Raw genomic sequence first — 21,234 nt, forward strand, 5'->3', positions numbered from 1 at the left:
AAACAACTAAATAAATAAATGAATGTAATCCTACAATAAATCTGTTACATACATAGGTTTTTGTTTAATAATTGATGCTAGCATCAGTTTTTCTTTATTCAGTCCAGTAAATGCAGTTGTTCCTGGACAAAAGGAATGACTTGATGGTGTTCATCTAATTGACTCATTCAAGACTCAAATTCTACATAATTATGAAGCCTTTATTAAACTCATTTTTCAATAGTGAAGAAACCTCTTTTTATTAATGTACAAAAAATCGTGAAACATAACTTTTTTGATTTACAGTTGCACTGATATGCAATGCAATGGCATGCAAATGTTTTTAGATTTATATCTGTTGAGCATATATGCTTTTGAACTAAATTGTTATTATATTGATAAGAAAAACTCAGCTTGGACTAGTTTCCCAATTCCTTATATCCGTAGCATACAACATTTTGAAGAAAGTTGTTGCCCCACAGTTATGTTTTGGTTAAGTAGCATTAACAAGCATAATGTGATTTAATCAACACTGTATTACAGAATGGGTGTTCACAGGACTGCTGCTTGCTTCCGACTGTGTCTAGGTTGTTGGAATTGACTGAAGCGTATGATGCTATATAAGATATTTTAATAGACAGAATCAAAAACAGATATTTTACTGCCTGGTTTAAATCTTACGTGACAGACCATTACCAGTTCCTTTGCTTTAATGGAGATTCTTCAGAGCCTAGAATAACAATATGGCCACCCACAAGGCTCAGTTATAGGCACATTATTATTCCCATACTTTATATACGTTATCTTGGTTTTCTGCACTGCACTAATCCAATTACTGTGGAAACATCATTGTTAACAAAATAATTCACATTATTAATCACATATATCCTCATAATAACTCAACTTCACTGTTCTCCAAACATCAAGCTTGCACATTTAGCATTGACTTTGTGTTCTGGGTTTATTAGTAACTGTGTGCCATGCCACTAAGCATGAGCCCTGTGATCGACATTAATCTCGTAGTCTATAGCTCTGTCGCTCCAGTGGAAACAGCCTTCTTCCAAAGGAGACTGCATATGCCACTATTAGTCCACTTCCCCCTCCAGCACTCATACAAATGAAGCAAGAAGTCTCGACGCCTCCCATCTTGAGCCCTGATCATAACATGTAATGGCTTGGCCAGGTGCTGGAATGGCACTGGCCCTGTCGGACAGGTGGCCATGAGAAGGAGGATGGCTTGGAGCTCCATTAATGAGAGCACTGCCAACTGGATTCCCATCTGCTGGCATGCTAAGTGCTCGGAGCCATTAAAAAGCAGCCTATTCTCACATTCAGTCAGACGAAAAAGGGCTCGGTGACTGGCTTTCTGCTTTAGGGCACACAGTGTAGAAGGGCTTGATAAAGGCCAGCATGGCATTAGGGACAGGACCGAGAAGGTGACAGGGTTCCACTCACTCTATAGTCAAAAGATGTCAAGGTTTGAGTTTCCTAAAATCAACTTTAGGAATGAAAATAAAATATTAATATTATTAATATGAATATTATTAATATTAATAATATTAATGAAAACATGCTGTCAGGATTCCAGATGGTAAAATTAAATTAAAATTGTAATGCTTTACATGAAGGCTACCTTAACTAGCATTTTTCCTGCATTCACTAACAGATAGGATTAAATAAATTTAATAATATTAACAAAGAAATAGAATAACATGCCACAACAACAACAACAAAAATATTATATATTATTATATTAAAATATTATTAAAATATTAATGTTTATGAAATGTTTGTAAAGATCTCCATATTTTACTACTGGAACTTCAGCTTCAGTGGAGAATATTGCAGACATGTTACATGTAAACAAGTTGTTGTATAATGCAAATTCTGATATTAATCATTGGCAAGTCAAGTCAAGTCAAGATAAGATAAGATAAGTTAAGATAAGTTAAGAAAAGATAAGATGAGAACAGTGCTACTTTATTTGAAAAAAAAAAGAAAAGAAAAGAGAATTATTTTATATTTTTCAGCCGACCCTGAAGCTCTTCTGGTAGATATTTATTAAAAGCACACTGTTCAAGAAGGAGAATCTTTTCATTTTTTGTTATAAATCCTGCTGTCCGTGTGGGTAAACTGCCTGAATGGATTGCAAGAAATGGATTATAGCTAAGTTATATTTTATATGAGTTGGGTCCAACCAAGCTAGACAGCAGAGCACATCTATTGACCTTGAGTGTGTGTCCCCGCTCCTATATCTTGCTTTGCAGCATATGGCTAGCCTTGCCGTCACTCAATAATTTACTGAAGGATTATAACTGATGACTGCAACCAGGGGTGCACTGAAAAAAGGTTGGGTGTAAAATTGCAATGTGATATTCCTATAGAAAAGTGATAAATCTGACACCCACTATCGAAGGCAACACCTTTGTAGGTGGATTTTATGTTCCAAATCCATTCAATAGGCCATATAAAAAGCATAAATTGTCAATGAACGTCTGAAAAAGAGGCCAAAAAAAAAGTTTTTGCCCTTGTTTAGACTATAGATCTGCTGAGCAGGAGACTCATTGGGCACTGAGAGTAAATTATGAGCTGGAAATTGAGTTATTGGGAATCACCCTGTCAACAGGGGGTTAGTGAAACGTGCAGTTGCCTTGGATTTCCAGGGCCTAGTTAAATGATTGTTGTGAATCTGAACCCACAGGCCATGTGGCATCAGAGAGAGACTGAAGCTGCCAGCAGAGTGTCTCATGACCAGGCTTTTTTTTTAAAAGATGATCTTTCATTTGACTCACTTGCATACTGAACATTTTGTACTCGAAGTGCTGTGTTCAGAAAAAGAGAAACTCTGTTTAACTCACAGGATCCAATAAAATTTAATAAGAAAAAGACCACAGTTCCATTCACAGTAGACTTCTAAAGATGAATACATACAGACTAGCTTTTATCTTCTGTTAGACTCTGGGATTTCTTTTAGCAGTTAATCTATGTGTTAGTTAGCCTGCTTGTAAAGACTTATTCAATAATCAGCTTCTAATAAGTCATGGTGAGATCGGGTGCTTTTTTGGATTCGCTATCGGAGCTGTATTTAGAGTTGAGCCCAATATTAATTGAGAGATTTAATACCAAAATTGTGCAGTTTTGTAATTGGTATTCAGACCTCATCTGCAACCACAGAATGAAGCACTATTTAAAAGATTTATAAAAGAGTGCATCTCAGTTGTACATGATTCCGGAGTGAGGAGTAGTATTAATTCTAGAGGCATTATAATTGTTTGTAACTACAATGTGTCCTGCTCAAATGTATGTTGATACAAACTAGATAGATATATAGATAGATAGATAGATAGATAGATAGATAGATAGATAGATAGATAGATAGATAGATAGATAGACAGACAGACAGACAGATAGATAGATAGATAGATCGATAGATAGATAGATAGATAGATAGATAGATAGATAGATAGATAGATAGATAGATAGATAGATAGATAGATAGACAGATAGACAGATGGATAGATAGATAGATAGATAGATAGATAGATAGATAGATAGATAGATAGATAGATAGACAGACAGACAGATACTGTAGCTAGATAGATAGATAGATAGATAGATAGATAGATAGATAGATAGATAGATGGATAGATGGATAGATAGATAGATAGATAGATAGATAGATAGATGGATAGATAGATAGATAGATAGATAGATAGATAGATAGATAGATAGATGGATAGATGGATAGATAGATAGATAGATAGATAGATAGATAGATAGATAGATAGATAGATAGATAGATAGATAGATAGATAGATAGATAGATAGATAGATAGATAGATAGATATGATAGCGTGGTGGGAATTTCCGATGTTTGTAAGGCCTTGTCTTTCTATGCTTTTCCCTTGTAGCTGTTGTGGCTAGAAACTGTCATTGCAAGCTGTTGTTTTCTTAGATTATGACAAGGGCAGACTGGACTGGAGACGAGTTGTTGGGAATTAGGCATAAACAGCTTCCAATAAACCTTCTAGTAGGCCTTCTAGCAGACCTTGGCAGGTCCAGATTAGCTTGATCAGGAGATGAGCAGGCGGTGATTTTGAGGCAATGATTGATGATGTTTTGTTTTTACATGTCTTCTTTGAATTCAGTCTATAAAATCTTGATGTACTGTAATCAATGATCAGGGCCCTTCCTCTCTCATGCTACACGAGGAGTGTGGAATCCTGCTGCGCAGCTGAACACAATAAATTGTGAAACCTTTTTTACTCTTCCCCGTGCCTACCAGTGTGATACTTTATACTTTAAATCTCTCAAACCTCAAAACTTCCACAACAATAGATAGATAGATAGATAGATAGATAGGTGTAAAATAAGAGGATATGCCATATTAAATTTGAAGTGAATAAAGTGATTAAATATCCATGCAACAATAAACTGTACTAGACTCCTGTTAGATGTTTATTTCAATGCTTGCCATCTTATGATTCATATGGCATCAGAGTTTTTACTTGTTAAAGCAAAGAAGAAAATTATATGTCCATTTTCAGTACATAATTTCTATTTAATTTTTTTGGCTTTAAGTACAAGTTCTTAAGTTTAAAGGCGGTGATTTATTCGCTCCACTGTGACCTCGACACTTGTACTAAAGAAAAAGATCTTAAACGTGGGAAGCGTGAACCACTCATGATTTGCATGATCTGAATGATGAATCCAGAAAATGGACTTCAGATGTACTTAACCTATCACTGAATGCACATAACTTTCCCTGCGTAAATATAACCAATATGGACTATGAATAACTGAGGTTGAGCAAAACTGACTGAGCATTATAAATCTATTCAGTGAAGGTGCAAAAGATTCTTAAGTGTTCATCTGAAATCGTTTAAAGAAGTGTTATTAGCATACATAGAATTTGTGATTGATTGATTTTGGGTTTGTCGTGATCTCCACAAAGAGCTGTAGCACAAAAGAGTGCCAGTTTCTAAAGCTTCATTTTCTTCCATTTTATGCAGAATAACAAATCTATCAAAAAGAAAACAGAAATAATTTCTGTCATATCTGGATTACGCCCAAGTCATTTTGCTTGAAGCCCTTCAGTCTCTAAGGGATCTATCCTGGAAGTCTCGCCATGTGTGCGAGGTCAGCGACGTATGCCAAGGACACATATAAAATGAGTGTGTGCACAGAGGCATGACACATCTAAACATCTGCTAAATGTTCCCTTAGAGGATGGATTGCTGGCAAACAAAGGTGTTTGAGAAAGTGTCAATTTTTCCTTTATACACTTAAGGCTTTAATGAGATTAATTTAGCCAATAAAAACCAAGAAAGTCAAAAAGTGGTCTAGTTAAAGAAGAACAAATTTGTGTAAATGTTCATAACCAGTGTGATGTACATATCTAAATTAATGTGACAGCTGGTAGTTGTGGATAAGAATGTCTGTGTAATGATCAAATGTAAATTATGAGAGAGATGTATTTCATGTGTGATTACAGTGTTACACTACAGCTGCTGTTTGGGAAACACCATCTCTGGGGACGAGCAGTGTGCTGATATTTCTGTTGTCATGAAAAAGAAGAAATCTTTACATTGACTTGACAGCTTATATGTCTCTATTTGGAGTAGACACCGTTTATATAGATATAATTGGCATCTGAGAAATGGCCTGGAAAAAAGCAATTAAACGGCAGTCCAAGAAAAAAATGAAGACAATTTGAAGTGACGGTTTGAATGTTTCATAATTGTATCATTGTAAAATTAGGCTGCACACCTCTATTGGTAAAATTGTTTAGAAATGTGGCCATTATAAAAGGTTTTTATGCTATATTGTATGTTTGCTTAGAGCTTAAAACTGCATTATTTTTATGATATTCATCAATAAATGCTTGATCCTAGTCATTGTTGCAGTGGATCAGGAGAGTATCAGGACACCAGACACAGACACACACATATATACACACACACACACAAACACAAACGTGTGCATACACGATCACCCATACAAGCACGCGCACACACACTCGAACACGCACGCACATACACACACACAAACAAACACACAAAACACACTTATTCACACTTTAGAGAGTCACCTATTTAGAAGTCACCTATCAGCATGTTTTACCAGGAGGTGGAAGGAAACCAAAGAACCTGGAAGAGACACCATGCAAAGCCCTTTATTTTATTATAATTTTTCATTATTTGTTATTTTATTGTTTGTTTGTTTTTTTTATAATCCCCCAATGGTGCTGTGCAATTCAACTCAGTTTTTATAATATATTTAATGCTGAGATACTTGTTTAAACTCAGAGATCTCACTACTGAACCGTCTCATTACTGACTATAGCACTGTTAACATTACCATTATGTGTTGCACACTGATACACAATGTTATATTGTTTACACCTCCTCAAAAGTCTGTGACCTGCTTCATGCCTACTTTCACATATTTCACCATTATGGTGAGGCTTTCTGAACCCCAGGCTTAGGGAACAAAGTATTTGCACTGTAGCAGAGTTTTTGTACTCCTCAAGGTTGCCTAGCTCATTATAAAGACCTTCATGAGTTAAGTCAGCTCTGCTGATAGCAAGAACACTTTGAACTTTTTCAAAACTGTTGAGGACCTGTATTTGGAGGTGGATTGGAAAATATACAATTTGTTAGTGTGAAGAGGAGTGAGGTCATCATCTAGCTGTCATCTACTCATCATTTACACTTATTTTTGGTTAACCATTGATTTACATTTTGTAGTCTCAAGTGCAGTGAAAACTGTGTCAGTCTTTAACAAACAAAATTGAATTTATCTATTTATTTAACATTAAAATGATTTTAATCATTTTTTTGGCTTTTATTGGCTCCAAAAAAATAGTCATTTAATTTAACGCAATCTGTAATTTAAATATAGCTAATTAGTAATATCCGATCATTATTTTTTTAGCTAAAGGTCAGGACACTACTGTTAAACCAGAGTAGAGTAGAGTAGAGTAGAGTAGAATAGAGTAGACTAGTGTCGATTAGCGTAGAGTGGAGTAGTGTAGATTAGAGTAGAGAAGTGCAGAGTAGTGTAGAGTAGAGTAGTGTAGAGTAGTATAGAGTAGAGTGGAGTAGTGTAGAGTAGTGTAGAGTAGGGTAGAGTAGAGTAGAGTAGTGTAGAGTAGTGTAGAGTAGAGTAGAGTAGAGTAGTGTAGAGTAGTGTAGAGTAGAGTAGAGTAGTGTAGAGTAGAGTAGAGTAGAGTAGTGTAGAGTAGTGTAGAGTAGAGTAGAGTAGAGTAGTGTAGAGTAGAGTAGTATAGAGTAGTGTAGTGTAGGGTAGAGTAGTGTAGAGTAGTGTAGAGTAGTGTAGAGTAGAGTAGAGTAGTGTAGAGTAGTGTAGAGTAGAGTAGAGTAGTGTAGAGTAGAGTAGAGTAGTGTAGAGTAGAGTAGTGTAGAGTAGTGTAGAGTAGAGTAGAGTAGTGTAGAGTAGTGTAGAGTAGAGTAGAGTAGAGTAGAGTAGTGTAGAGTAGAGTAGTATAGAGTAGTGTAGTGTAGGGTAGAGTAGTGTAGAGTAGTGTAGAGTAGAGTAGAGTAGTGTAGAGTAGTGTAGAGTAGAGTAGAGTAGTGTAGAGTAGAGTAGAGTAGAGTAGAGTAGAGTAGTGTAGAGTAGTGTAGAGTAGAGTAGAGTAGAGTAGTGTAGAGTAGAGTAGTGTAGAGTAGAGTAGTGTAGTGTAGAGTAGTGTAGAGTAGTGTAGAGTAGAGTAGAGTAGAGTAGTGTAGAGTAGTGTAGAGTAGTGTAGAGTAGAGTAGTGTAGAGTAGAGTAGAGTAGTGTAGAGTAGAGTAGAGTAGTGTAGAGTAGAGTAGTGTAGAGTAGTGTAGTATAGAGTAGAGTAGAGTAGTGTAGTATAGAGTAGTGTAGAGTAGTGTAGTATAGAGTAGAGTAGTGTAGAGTAGAGTAGTATAGAGTAGTGTAGAGTAGTGTAGAGTAGAGTAGTGTAGAGTAGAGTAGAGTAGTGTAGAGTAGAGTAGTGTAGAGTAGAGTAGAGTAGTGTAGAGTAGAGTAGAGTAGTATAGAGTAGAGTAGTGTAGAGTAGAGTAGAGTAGTGTAGAGTAGAGTAGAGTAGAGTAGTATAGAGTAGAGTAGTGTAGAGTAGAGTTGTGTAGAGTAGTATAGAGTAGTGTAGAGTAGAGTAGAGTAGTGTAGAGTAGTGTAGAGTAGAGTAGAGTAGAGTAGAGTAGAGTAGTGTAGAGTAGTGTAGTATAGAGTAGAGTAGTGTAGAGTAGAGTAGTGTAGAGTAGTATAGAGTAGTATAGAGTAGTGTAGAGTAGAGTAGAGTAGAGTAGAGTAGTGTAGAGTAGTGTAGAGTAGTGTAGAGTAGAGTAGTGTAGAGTAGAGTAGAGTAGTGTAGAGTAGAGTAGAGTAGTGTAGAGTAGTGTAGAGTAGAGTAGTGTAGAGTAGTGTAGTATAGAGTAGAGTAGAGTAGTGTAGTATAGAGTAGTGTAGAGTAGTGTAGTATAGAGTAGAGTAGTGTAGAGTAGAGTAGTATAGAGTAGTGTAGAGTAGTGTAGAGTAGAGTAGAGTAGTGTAGAGTAGAGTAGAGTAGTGTAGAGTAGAGTAGTGTAGAGTAGAGTAGAGTAGTGTAGAGTAGAGTAGAGTAGTATAGAGTAGAGTAGTGTAGAGTAGAGTAGAGTAGTGTAGAGTAGAGTAGAGTAGAGTAGTATAGAGTAGAGTAGTGTAGAGTAGAGTTGTGTAGAGTAGTATAGAGTAGTGTAGAGTAGAGTAGTGTAGAGTAGAGTAGTGTAGAGTAGTATAGAGTAGTGTAGAGTAGAGTAGAGTAGAGTAGAGAGTTAATCACTAAGCAGAAATATGGTGTCACAACAGGGACAAGAATTAACAGTTCTCAAGCTTTAACAGTGCAAATTAAGTTCACAATATACCACAAATGAGAAAGAATGAATGATATATACATAGAAATAACTGAGGTTGGTAAGTTCAAAAATTAGTAGTTGTGGTACTCACTCACTCACTCATTTTCTACCGCTTATCCGAACTACCTCGGGTCACGGGGAGCCTGTGCCTATCTCAGGCGTCATCGGGCATCAAGGCAGGATACACCCTGGACGGAGTGCCAACCCATCCCAGGGCAGTAGTTGTGGTAGTGTGTGTAAAAAGTAAATCCATAAATAACTGAAGAGCCAGTGCTTGTCTAAAGAATGTGCAGTGACTCTATTAGAATTGTAGTAAAATTGTTGCCGTATGCAGTTGCAGTTGGGAATGTCAAATCAGTAGATACTGTATGTCCATTGGATAAAGTATCCACTATGTTTCCCGACATTGCTTACTCATTGTAGAGTCAGACAGCAGTGGAAGAATGACTTCTCTTACCTTTCTCTATTACAGCAAACCTGCCTATTAAAGTACTCTTTAATTAGTGATATCAGATGATTATTTTACAATCAAATTAATCATATTGCGGCATTACAATCTATGACTAAACAAATGTTAAGTTTATTTACTTTGAGGTTGAAGAAGCACTACATCATCAAGACATGCTTGAAAACATCGATTATTTATAAGGCGAGCTCATTCGGCAAATCTCAAAAAAAAAGGTTCTGGCTTTGGATGTCCTTTGTAGAAAATGGGAGAAAACTTGTTCTGCTACATCACATTATAAGGCTCAACATATCGTGTGCACTTTGAAAAGGTCAGCGTAAATTGGGTCAAAGTTGAAATTGAGTGAACTTTATATAGTTCTGGGCCAATGCATAAAATCCAGTTGGTGCCTATAGGCTCCATAGAAAAGCAGTGGGTTTAGTGTTTCAAAGCAGTTTTGTCACTGATCATCTGTACTGTAGGTGGCCATGTGTCATCTATACAGTACAAAAACATCCATCTCTTAAAGCTACACTTGACAACCAAAACAACAAATTTTTTTATTTTAGTCAATAAAAGTTCAATAGTAATAGTGTATAAATCATAAAATGGTACAATCCAGATACAAGGCCAGTATACAGTAAATCAAGCCGGTGCAAATGGGGTCAGACAGAGAGGCAGAGTTGTTACTTTGCTTCTTTATTCGATGTTTTATTTTTCTTCTTTCCTTATACCTTGGGGCATTAGATGCATAGCTAGTCATTTCCAGTGCATTCCAGTTTGAAATTCCATTTTTCCTTCACAGCTGTATTTCTTTTCATTTATATGATCTTGGATAACTTTTAAAAAAGGTAAAAGCCATTAAACAGAGTAACTGCCCTATTATTTGATGGCAATTCTGTCTTTATATCTCTTTTTTGACACCAAGAACCTGGCTGTAAAAACAAAAGCCAAGGTGAGACTTTGATTTCTGCCGTCTCGAGCTGTTGACTGTCAAGGTGACTGAGAGCCTGCAGTCTTTATAGCGTCCATTCAGTGCCGGAGCGTGCTGATAGCTGGCTTTTGAACAGGTGGTGGATCTGTGTGGTGCAGCAGGTACGGCTAAAAGCCTTCGAGCTAGAAAGGTCACAGTGTGCATGGATGAGGAACCATTTAGGACACATTCTTCTCGAAGGTCAAAGTGACATGAAACAACTTGAGCCAAGGGATCAGGAAGGAATGGACTGTCTCAAGAGACTGTGTCCTGCCACTGTCTGGGTAGTACTGTGTGTGTGTGTGTATGTGTGTGTGTGCTTTTAAACAAGTTAAAAGAGCTGCTCCATTCACATACACATACACGATCTCGAAGACGGCCACAATTGGCTAGTGTTGCTGTGATTGACAGGCATAAAAAGAACAATGTTCCACCCATACAGAAAGCAAAGTCAACTTCGCTACCTCGGTTCCCAGCCCCGGATGTGGCATTGTCAGGGTTAATGGCATTTTCTGGTGTGACTTACCTGAAAATTTGACATGGCAACTGGCTTTGTAGCTGAGTGTGTTTCTGCTATGTCAGTCATAGAACTAGGTGACATTTCAAACATCAAAACCAAACTTACAGTACTCTAATTTAGGGTCAGAGAAAATATTACATAACTGTCTTTAAATTGCCATGGTCTTACAAAGTCTTTTTTCATAATGTGCTAATGTAAGTCAGCTCAAAGAGCATAATAACCTTTTGCCAACAAAATTCAAAGTTATTTGTTATGTCATGTCACATGTTATGCTAGCCCAACAGCAAAATTAATGGCAACATGGCACTTTATGCATGCTTGTATCAAGCCTTTTTGTTCTAGGCTTTGTTTATCTGTCCTGAATGGCATATGTAGGTGTTATGTATCTCTTCGAACCTGCTGGAATGATTTTACGTGATCATAAGGGTTATACTCCCCCCATGATTGTGTAGGTAATAAGTGATCATATATTTAAAAAGGGGTACATTTCACATATTTAAACTGGAATTGTGTATGTGAATTCAACTGCATATCTGATCACAAAATGAATGTGAACACCATGTGAGAAAATAAAGGCGATTGTGAAAAATGAACATTGTATACAAATGATTCATGTGAAAAGATTTTCTGTAACTGTAACTCATCATGTGTAAACATATTTTTTCATACTTTTACTTAATTTTCACTTTCTATTGTGACACTACAATGAGCATCAATCCGGAAGTGCCCCGCTGACACCTTCTAACTAACCTCATCTACAATGAGATAAAGAAAGCTTAATTGTAATTTAAACCTAAATTAATTCCCAAACGTGTAATATTGTACAAATCTCTTTTACTTGTCTTAATCTCCTTGAAGTATTTTATCAGGCCTTACTAGTGCACAGTTAAGACCAAGACTATTTTAATTATGTCAGAGATTTATTATTGTTTTGTGTAGCTGTTCTTGATTAAGATCAATTACGTTTTGTTATCACAGAGGCAACTATTTGGAAATCATTAGCTCTGTAGTCATCTCCTTATTAAATCCTTCTCAGGTAAGGTTTTTAATTAAGCAGACTGTCATGTGCTTGTACACAGCTCTATGGGGAATGGTAAAATACCTCTCTTCTCTAATTTATTTCGCTCTGCATGTCAAAGGGATGCTTTATGTGTGTACAGGCACACGATCACTAATGTCGTTTCTGTTGTCAGCATAAGTCTGGGCCGAGCGGGAGGTGTTGTGTTGACAGGTTGTCTTTCCTCCAAGGAGATGTCAGATAAGGACAGCAGAAGGTTGAATCCTCCATCACTATTACCCCTCTGTCTTGCTGTCCCTCATCAGCATGCAAAGGGACAAGACGCTTAATGTCAAAGTAATTTTCTCTACTCTAGCTGCATACTGAGTAATGTGGTCTTTCTGGGTAATGAAGGTATTTGGGCTGCTGGCAGGACAATGTTGAGGACTAAAATGCTGCATGTGGGAATAGTTGTGCTTTCCTTTTGTAGATTTTAAGTTTACAGTTTAGGTCTAAATGGCAGCCAAGTGGAAAGCTGGTGATGAATTTTAGCAACTTAAGAAATAAAACACATTCTGAAGTGTTTTATTTCTCTTATACTACAGTAACTTGGCAATGATTACAGTTTTAAATTTAATAATGAGTGAAACATTATAGGGGGGCACGGTGACTTAGTGGTTAGCACGTTCGCCTCACACCTCCAGGGTTGGGGGTTCGATTCCCGCCTCCGCCTTGTGTGTGTGGAGTTTGCATTTTCTCCCCGTGCCTCGGGGGTTTCCTCCGGGTACTCCGGTTTCCTCCCCGGTCCAAAGACATGCATGGTACGTTGATTGCCATCTCTGGAAAATTGTCCGTAGTGTGTGAGTGCGTGAGTGAATGAGACTATGTGTGTGTGTGCCCTGCGATGGGTTGGCACTCCGTCCAGGGTGTATCCTGCCTTGATGCCCAGTGACACCTGAGACAGACACAGGCTCCCCGTGACCCGAGGTAGTTCGGATAAGCGGTATAAAATGAGTGAATGAATGAATGAATGAAACATTATACTTTAAACTTTAATTTTGAACACTGTTATAATGTGAAATAAATATTTCTTTACTGAAAACAATATATTAATGATTATTTTTATTTTTTTTAACTTATACCTTTTATATTGCTCATTTGAAATAATGGCAGGTTAATAAGCACCAAATAAATTGCAGCTGTGATTTTGAGCCGCTGTTATAGAAAGTTACTAAAAATCTTTTGACCAGAGAGATTTGAGAAATCTGGAATTATGTGCTATGAGCCTTGATAAAGTTTTCTAGCTTTATCATAAATGAAATGGTCTCATCTTGGTCCTGCTTGTGGCAAAGCAACGTTTCATTTGGTATCTCGAGTTACACAAGAAGTAGAACTGATTATAACCAAGAAGTATAACCATTCTGTGCCAGAATCAGAATCAAGATGCAACATTGGCATGATGAAGAATGTTAACTCAGAGAAAGGAATAGCAAAGAAACTAGCAAAGATATTTGAATATATTATGAATATATATAAATTATTAGTCCATTCTCTACCTGCTTGGCTTTGATTCACACCTAAACATCAAGTACACAGTAAATAAATAATCTCTGTCCTACTGTTCTAATCACCAATATTGCATAGTTGCACATATATATATATAGTCTATCTCCTTTTAGGAACATGTTCCTTGTTTAGTTTTTGGGGTAAATACACATTCTAATTACAGCTTATTCTGGTTACAGCCACAAACTTATTTGGTTTGACATTTACCAAGATCTTATTGTATTCCCAAAAGTCACTTTCAAATCTTTCCTTAGTGCAGAGAAATAAAAAGAGAAAGAAATGAAATACAGCATGATAACATGCAATTTTCCTCTTTATTGTATTTCCCCTTTTCTCTTTTTAATTTCTTCACTCAGTGTGTACTTAGGTGTAATTTCTTTAAAATACTATACAATTTTCTCCTCTGGAGTCCACAAAAGAGTCACGGAGGTATTGTACAAATGTGCGATTGACCTTTCGACGTGATTTTTATATTCAGCGTCAAATACAGTACGATTGGGCATTGTACTCGGATTTATTTTTACAGCTCTGTGCTCTTACAGTAAGTTTTAACATTGTTCCTGCATAAAGCAGAAAACAAAACAAAAAAACCTCTACAAGAATATAGTGTTAAGTGTCCCCATGAGGAAGTCTGAAGTGTTTATGTGGGGTTTCTTATTGTGTGCATTGTGTTCAGTTGTCACTGTAATTGGCCTGTGGCACTTCCCATTGCATACAGCTCATGATTCATCAATAATCCAGAGGTGATAAAATATTAATGCTAAGGTGAGCACAGGTGAAGGAAACAGCATGGAGGTGACAGTGGGCAGAACGTCACCTCTCACAGTGCTGGATGATGAGGGTAGAGGGCACGTTTGCCTATATATTATTCATTTAATGGGCATCTTCAATCACATTAAGCCAAACTGGTTAACAGGAAAAAAATATCTAATGGGGAATATGGAGGTAGCATATGTATATTTCATCTATTTTTCTCTTTTGAATATAATACATATTCTGAAAATATCTCAGAGTGAATCTCTGCTTGCTTCTGAAGTTTATTTATTTGAATAATTAACACCATAAAATGTGCATCAGTCTGTGTATCTGCTTATATCTATTTATTTACAGTTTGCATTCCCTTAGGGCAGAACGAGGAAGAGAAATTTATAGCAAGTAGACATTTAGTGTTAGGATTTCACAGATCATTATCAAGTAGCAAAAATAGCTGGATAGCTCATAATAGCTGAATAATTATTTCAGATGCTCCTACTTATTACTTGTAGTAACATACTACACTACAGTATGTGGCCAAAGGTTCCTGACCACCAGACCATCATATTTATATGTGCTTGTTGAACATTCAATTCTAAATTTAGTCCTCCTTTCCTATTTTAATATTCTCCACTCTTCTGAAGGTTTTCCACTAGATTTTGAAGCGTGTCTGTAAGGAATTGTGTTCATTCAACCACAAGAGCATTAAGGAGGCCAGGCACTGATGAAGATGGCCTGGCGTGGGTTTGACACTACACTTCATCCAACACAAAGGCGTTCAGTGGGGTTGAGGTCAGGGCTCTGTGCAGGACACTCAAGTTCTTTCACTCCAGACTTGGCAAACTATGTTTTTGTTGACTTTGATTTGTGCACAGGGGCATTGTCATGCTGGAACAGGTCTTGGTCCCTTAGTTCCAGTAAAGTGAAATTGCAATGATACAAGATATATAAATAAACCCAATACAATTGTGTGCTTCCGACTTTGTGGCAACGGTTAGGGGGAAAACCCATATATGGCTCTGATACTCAGGTATCTACATACTTTTGACAATATAGTGTAAATAAATAGATAAATAATCAATCAATCAGTTAATCAATGCCTACTTTAACCGACATAACATTCAATCTCTAACATGAAAATCATATTAATTAACATGTTTACAGTACCAAGGCTGAAGATTTCCAATATTTTCTCTGATAACTCTGCCCTCTAACATGTGTCATAATTATCCTTGTGGTTTTTAGCTATATAATCATGCTTCAACTGAACTACAGTAAACCTTTAGGTAAATGTATTCAAACATATGCAATCTGGGTTCATCAGAGAAACTGTGGGTAAATTAATATCAAGCAGAATGCAGGTTGACCTAAAATGCAAAAGAAGTCTCATGTCTTTTCATGCATACCTCAGCTCTTTCTAATTATCAGCACTGAGCGTCAGTGCTCTTTTAAAGGGCACTGAGAGGACAAGCACACTGCTTATTCCATAAACATGGTCTGGAAGTTTATTGTAAAGCATTTTCAAGAAAAGGGGATAGTGGAATTATGAACAGAGGATGATGAGTTGCTCTTGGACAAGGGGTCAGTTGAAGACAATATACCACAGGGGATGGAACTGTTTGGCAGGGTGAGGGAGATGGGCCCTGATCTTGTGCGGTGGAGGACAAAGCCTTTTTTCTCATGGTTGGTTAGACTAATCACCACAGGGACCTGCCCCCCACAGGCAGGTTTCAGAACAGGATAGAAAGAGAGAGACATAGATCTGAGTGTGCCATGGAGCATTGGAGGCTAAGGACCTTCCAGGACTGCAGCCTAATTGCCATTCTCCTCTCAAAGCATACCGTTTTAATGCATTTTTAAGGACGGGCAGGCATGGAGGACATTCATCATACCGCTGAGCATATAATAGAAGCCTTCCAGAGATAAACTCTGTATGTTAGTTATGCCTTGATTACTGGTGCACTGAGGGATGGATATTGGGAAGTACTAACACTGAAGCATTATTTACATTAATATTATTCTAATAGTGACCAATCCAACATCGGTTAAAACTTTATTTAAGACCGGTATTCACAGTGCTATGCGACATTAACCTACATAATGGTTTAAAAATGCTTATCCCATCATAATATTTCAAAATACAAACACACTTAAATATACAGTAAGTCTAATAATAATCTTGAATCTTTGTATAAATCTTTTTGTATAATGTTTACTTTTTTGTACTTTTTGCAATATTTCTTGTGTTCAGTAAAGCTGCTTTGAGACAATATCCATTGTTTAGATGACATAAAATATTAATTAATTTCAATTTCTTGTAACAACTGGATAATTAGGTTAGTGATTAAGTTTGAAATTTAGTGTGCCACTGCAGCATAATATATTTTTTGCATATCTGTTACATGTAATGTTTTCAATAAGCCAATAAGAAAAGTGAGATTCGTTAGTTGTGTATATTGTCTCTGACCCTAAAATACAGTGAGTTTGGTTTTGATGTTTGTCATGCTGTGTCATGATCATTAAGTGACAAACCACATTACATTATAGAACAGAAGTTGTCTTAGACCAGCAAAACCTATACGGTATTTCATTCTGATATAATGCCAGCTTGGGTGTCAGGATCCAAAATGGTGTCCAGGTTCTCCTGTTTGATTTTAAACAGGTTCCAAATGTTCTTACTGTCTATTTGTTTTCTCTGTGTGTCTGGTTTCTTCCCACCTCTTTTAAACATGCTGAAAGGTGGACTAAAATCTAATTTCCCTTTACATCATTTGGCAGACGCCCTTATCCAGAGGGACTTACAATATCTGATATTTATACAACTGAGCAAGTGATGGTTAAAGGCTTTGCTCAGGGGCTCAAAAGTGGCAGCTTGGTGGACTTGGGATCGAACTCACAACCTTCTGATTGGTAGCCCAACACCTTAACCACTAGGCTACCACACGCCCCTTTATACATTAATGTGTATGTGAATCAGCATGTGAATCTGTGTTTGGTGCCCTGTGATGGCCTGCATCCCAGCCAGACTGTATTCTTTGGTTCATAGGATAGATCCTGGGATAGGCTCCAGATCGACTAACCAGGATAAATTACTTTCTGGGGATGAATGAATGAAGTAATGTATTATATCATTGTAATAACAGCTGACATTTTGGATTAAGCCATATATATATATATGTTTATGCATATAGGTTTGAATTAATTATCAAATGCTTAAGCTGTTGTCATGTAGCCTCATTAATGCTATCGTTAACATTATCCTTATCGTTAAGTAAAGCTATTTGGATAAAAAATCTTCTATGGTATATTATGATAAGTCTTTATTTAGTCACACATAGCAAAAAATAACAGAAACCATCTTTATGCAAAACAAATACAATTCGATTAAAAGCATGCTGAGACCCTTTGTTATTCTTCTCAGGAATTGGCAAGCATTTTATGCCCACAGCAAGGCGAATCTTATCATGGAGTCTGACTATGTCAACACTGTTTCATTCCAACATCTCGCATGGAGTCATAGATTAATAACCTAAATGTAAAAGGGAACATGGGAAGGGCATAGGTACAGGAGAGATTAACGAGTGTCAAAAACAATGAATCTTTAAACGGTATGCCAGTGCCTTTCTCACAGCAGACTGAGTAATGTGAGCTTCGTAGCCCTTTAGGCTCTGATCCAGTCTATTGTCTAAAGATATTAGTCCTTCAAATCCTTAGCAGGAAGGCGTCATATTGATGATCTACCCTTTATAGCAGTATAGTATTATAGTGTTATATCATTCTCCTGTTACTTTTAGAAAATATGTCATGTCAAAAAATCTTTGTGTAAAGTAGATAATGCTTTTATAATTAGCAAAGCTCTGCCTAATGCATATCTTCTTCATGCTTAGTTCTTGAAGTATGTGGGAAGTAAGAAATTCCTAGGAACTATGATAAAAGGCCCTATTGTGCTATTCTTTTGTCACATTTCAGCATGATGCTAACTTCAGTGTCATTTCATTCTTTAGGCTCACTTCATCCTTTGATGTTCCCTGTTCATGCTGACTCTGAAAGGTTGAACTTAATTATTCAGCAAGCTTTGCAAAGAATTCTATGCAGATGGCACATGCTGTAAAATATCACCATTATGCTCCTCATCACCAAGTATATATGGCAGAAATGCATGCAAAACAGAAGGCCTGGCATAATGAAAGGACAAGACATATGCATTCAAGTGCAAGCTCTTTTCAGAGTGCCTGACAGAAAGAAGAACACAATGTCAAGGAATACCACTTAAATGTAAACAGGGCTAGATTGAAGGAATGTATGTGTAGAACAGCATATTCTGCTTTAACAATCTGCCTGACTATGTCTCTCTCTCTCTCTCTCTCTCTCTCTCTCTCTCTCTCTCTCTCTCTCTCTCTCTTTCCCTCCCTTACTCTATCTCTTTTTTTTCAGAGGCAGCAACAAAAAACAAAGCGAAAGGTGAGTTGTCTTCTGTGTCTTTGCCGCCTGATGATTTATGTTGAACACAGCTCCCAATAAACTATGCTCCAATCACGCGCTTCTTATCTCCCAAAGGAGCTCAGGTGCATTTACATAGCATCTGTCGGATGGAAAGCAAACCAGGGATGTTTGATAAATTGACCCAAGGACAAGCCTTTATGAACCGTTACAGTCATTTAGAACTAACCCAATGGTGATCACTGTTAGGAGAATGTGCACATTGTTTCAAATTTAAAATCAATGTGAAAGCCAATAGATGGGATTGAAACCATTTTCATTGTAGAACTATTTGGATAGTCCTTCTTTATAGACTCTGCAAATCTTCTTTAGTATGTCTGGAACCAGTTTATCACATGGGTCTCAGCAAAATGCAAAAGGTTTATGTGTGATGGTGTTGTGTAGACAGTTGAAACAGGGGTAGAAAATATCTTGCTTGGACACCAGTGACAAGCAGATTTTATGTCTGGACTATTCATTTTTATTCATAGTAGCATGACACATAATGCACCTCAAGCTACAGGTGCTTTTTTAAAACTATATCAGGAACATGGGGGGAAAAAAATCAGTGCAATATAAAGAGAGAAAGTGAAAGTGCTTGCGAGACTAGAATAACGGATAGCCATATAACCCTCACAGCCAAGGACTTTTGTCAAGGTTGCATAAACAATGTGCTTCATTAGATGTTTTGCTAGAATGATTATGTACTCATTTGTTTCCCTTAAGAATTAATGCATTTAACTATCAAATTATCTCATCATACAGTATGTTATTAAATAACATTAGCTACCATTTTTAGCCTAGTTAACATCTAGGCAACCAAAACATAAGGCTAGGTAGTACACTGGTGCTTGCTTAGGGTGCTAACTAATCTTCTTAATAATTTATGGTTTGTCCATTCCTGGTTCATGGCATGATGTTGATGGATAGAGAATTTCTGTTGATATGCTTTTAAAGATGTTTCATAACCATCTATGGTCAAGCTTCTTGATTGTTTCTTGTCTTTAAAGTGGACTGTCCAAATAAAATATTTTAAAGACCTTTTGCATGTAGTTAACTGTTTAATTAACTGCATTCATTCAGGAACCAATGCCTTTAGTTTTCACATCATAGCATACTTTCTGATCTAAATTCAAGGATTATGATTTGGGTAATCTTCGATACATAATAAAACCAGAGTGCTCATTTAACTCAAAGAGCATCCACTGTGCTGTGCTTTAAACAATTCCAATCCAAGACACACCATTCACTGGGAGCTTTAATTCCCAGAATTTCCAAACTGAAATCCACACCCATGTCTCCGTCTCTGCCAACTACAGCTATTCCAATTCCCCTGCATTCTCACCTATAGCTCTTTTAGCATTAAGCTATTGTGTTCTAGTGTCTGTTTGTATGAATGTTGCTTAACAAATCCAAGATAAGATGATGTCTATCAGATTTACTAATTCATCAACTCAAACAAGCTAATTTAGTTTTTGTTTTTTTTCCAGAGAAATCCAGAAAATCCTTGTGAGATTCACACTATTTTATTTTGCTGCTCAATTTGCCATTTAGAATTCATGATAATACAGTAATATTAGGTGTACAGTAGTTCAGCGGATCAGTTAATAAAAGCTATATACATATATTTTAATACATGTGCACTAGTCTACCCCAATCTATTATGTGGGGTGGGTGTTCATCTCAATATACAGTATCTCACATCCCCATGTTAACTGTTTAATTAAAATGTCTATCAATAGACATAATTCTTCAAATCTCCATGGAGCTATGAACTCTATTTAACCTGTAAGTTGCTTCTTCAAATCACAGGTTTTTTCTTTAGGTAAGACATCAAATAACAACCAGGCAAAACCTGGCAAACTTGAGGATTGTTGTGATCATGCAGAAATACTTCAAAACATTTAATCTTGTTCATAGTGAAACAGAGCCCATTATTTGGGCCCATTCAAACAGAGCCCATTCAATTATATATATTACAATATATAAAAATTTTATACAATTATATATATATATACTTATATATTTATATATATATATATATATATATATATATATATATATATATATATATATATATATATATATATATATATATATATATTTATACGTATATATATATATATATATATATATTTGTATTAAATGTTCCTGAGTACCTGATTAGAACTCAAGATCACAGTGTGTTTTGTTTGTGAATCAATCCCTGTTTTGAATAGACCGATTAAAAAAGCATTTAAAATATGTGTATAGTCGTCTAAAAATGTTGTTAATGTCCGCAGCAATATATCTTTCACTGCCATACTAGCACTTTAATTAAAATGTCTGTTGATAAGTTGTGAAGACTTTTGAATTTAGCTGCTTGTTCAAATCACAGACAGTTTTGCTTTAGATGGAAGAACAATTATTCAATTTAAAGGCAGAGTAGTAATTGAATGACCTCGATTTAGTGAGGCTACATCCACATTACAAGCTTTTTGGAGAAATTCCAGTTTTTTGTTCAGATTAGCTCTGTCTGGCATATTGGTGTATATCCGTAACCCATATCTGTCTTTATTGTGAATGCATCTGTCCCTGCAATGCCCAGTGTGTGAACATGTTTTGGGCAATTGTTTCAAATC

At 36.4% G+C, this 21,234-nt stretch overlaps 1 protein-coding gene across 5 annotated transcripts in view; it reads left to right on the plus strand.

Annotated features, from left to right (window-relative positions):
• Positions 1 to 21,234, plus strand: part of cadm2b (cell adhesion molecule 2b) — a 159,064-nt gene that overhangs the window by 81,217 nt on the left and 56,613 nt on the right. For all 5 annotated transcript variants that reach the window (XM_060888742.1, XM_060888745.1, XM_060888744.1 and 2 more), the window contains exon 2: positions 18,569 to 18,595. In XM_060888742.1, coding sequence (XP_060744725.1) covers positions 18,569 to 18,595 — 27 coding nt within the window. The remainder of the gene's footprint in view (positions 1 to 18,568; positions 18,596 to 21,234) is intronic.

Source organism: Tachysurus vachellii, chromosome 15 (assembly GCF_030014155.1).
Source record: "Tachysurus vachellii isolate PV-2020 chromosome 15, HZAU_Pvac_v1, whole genome shotgun sequence".
NCBI lineage: Eukaryota > Metazoa > Chordata > Actinopteri > Siluriformes > Bagridae > Tachysurus > Tachysurus vachellii.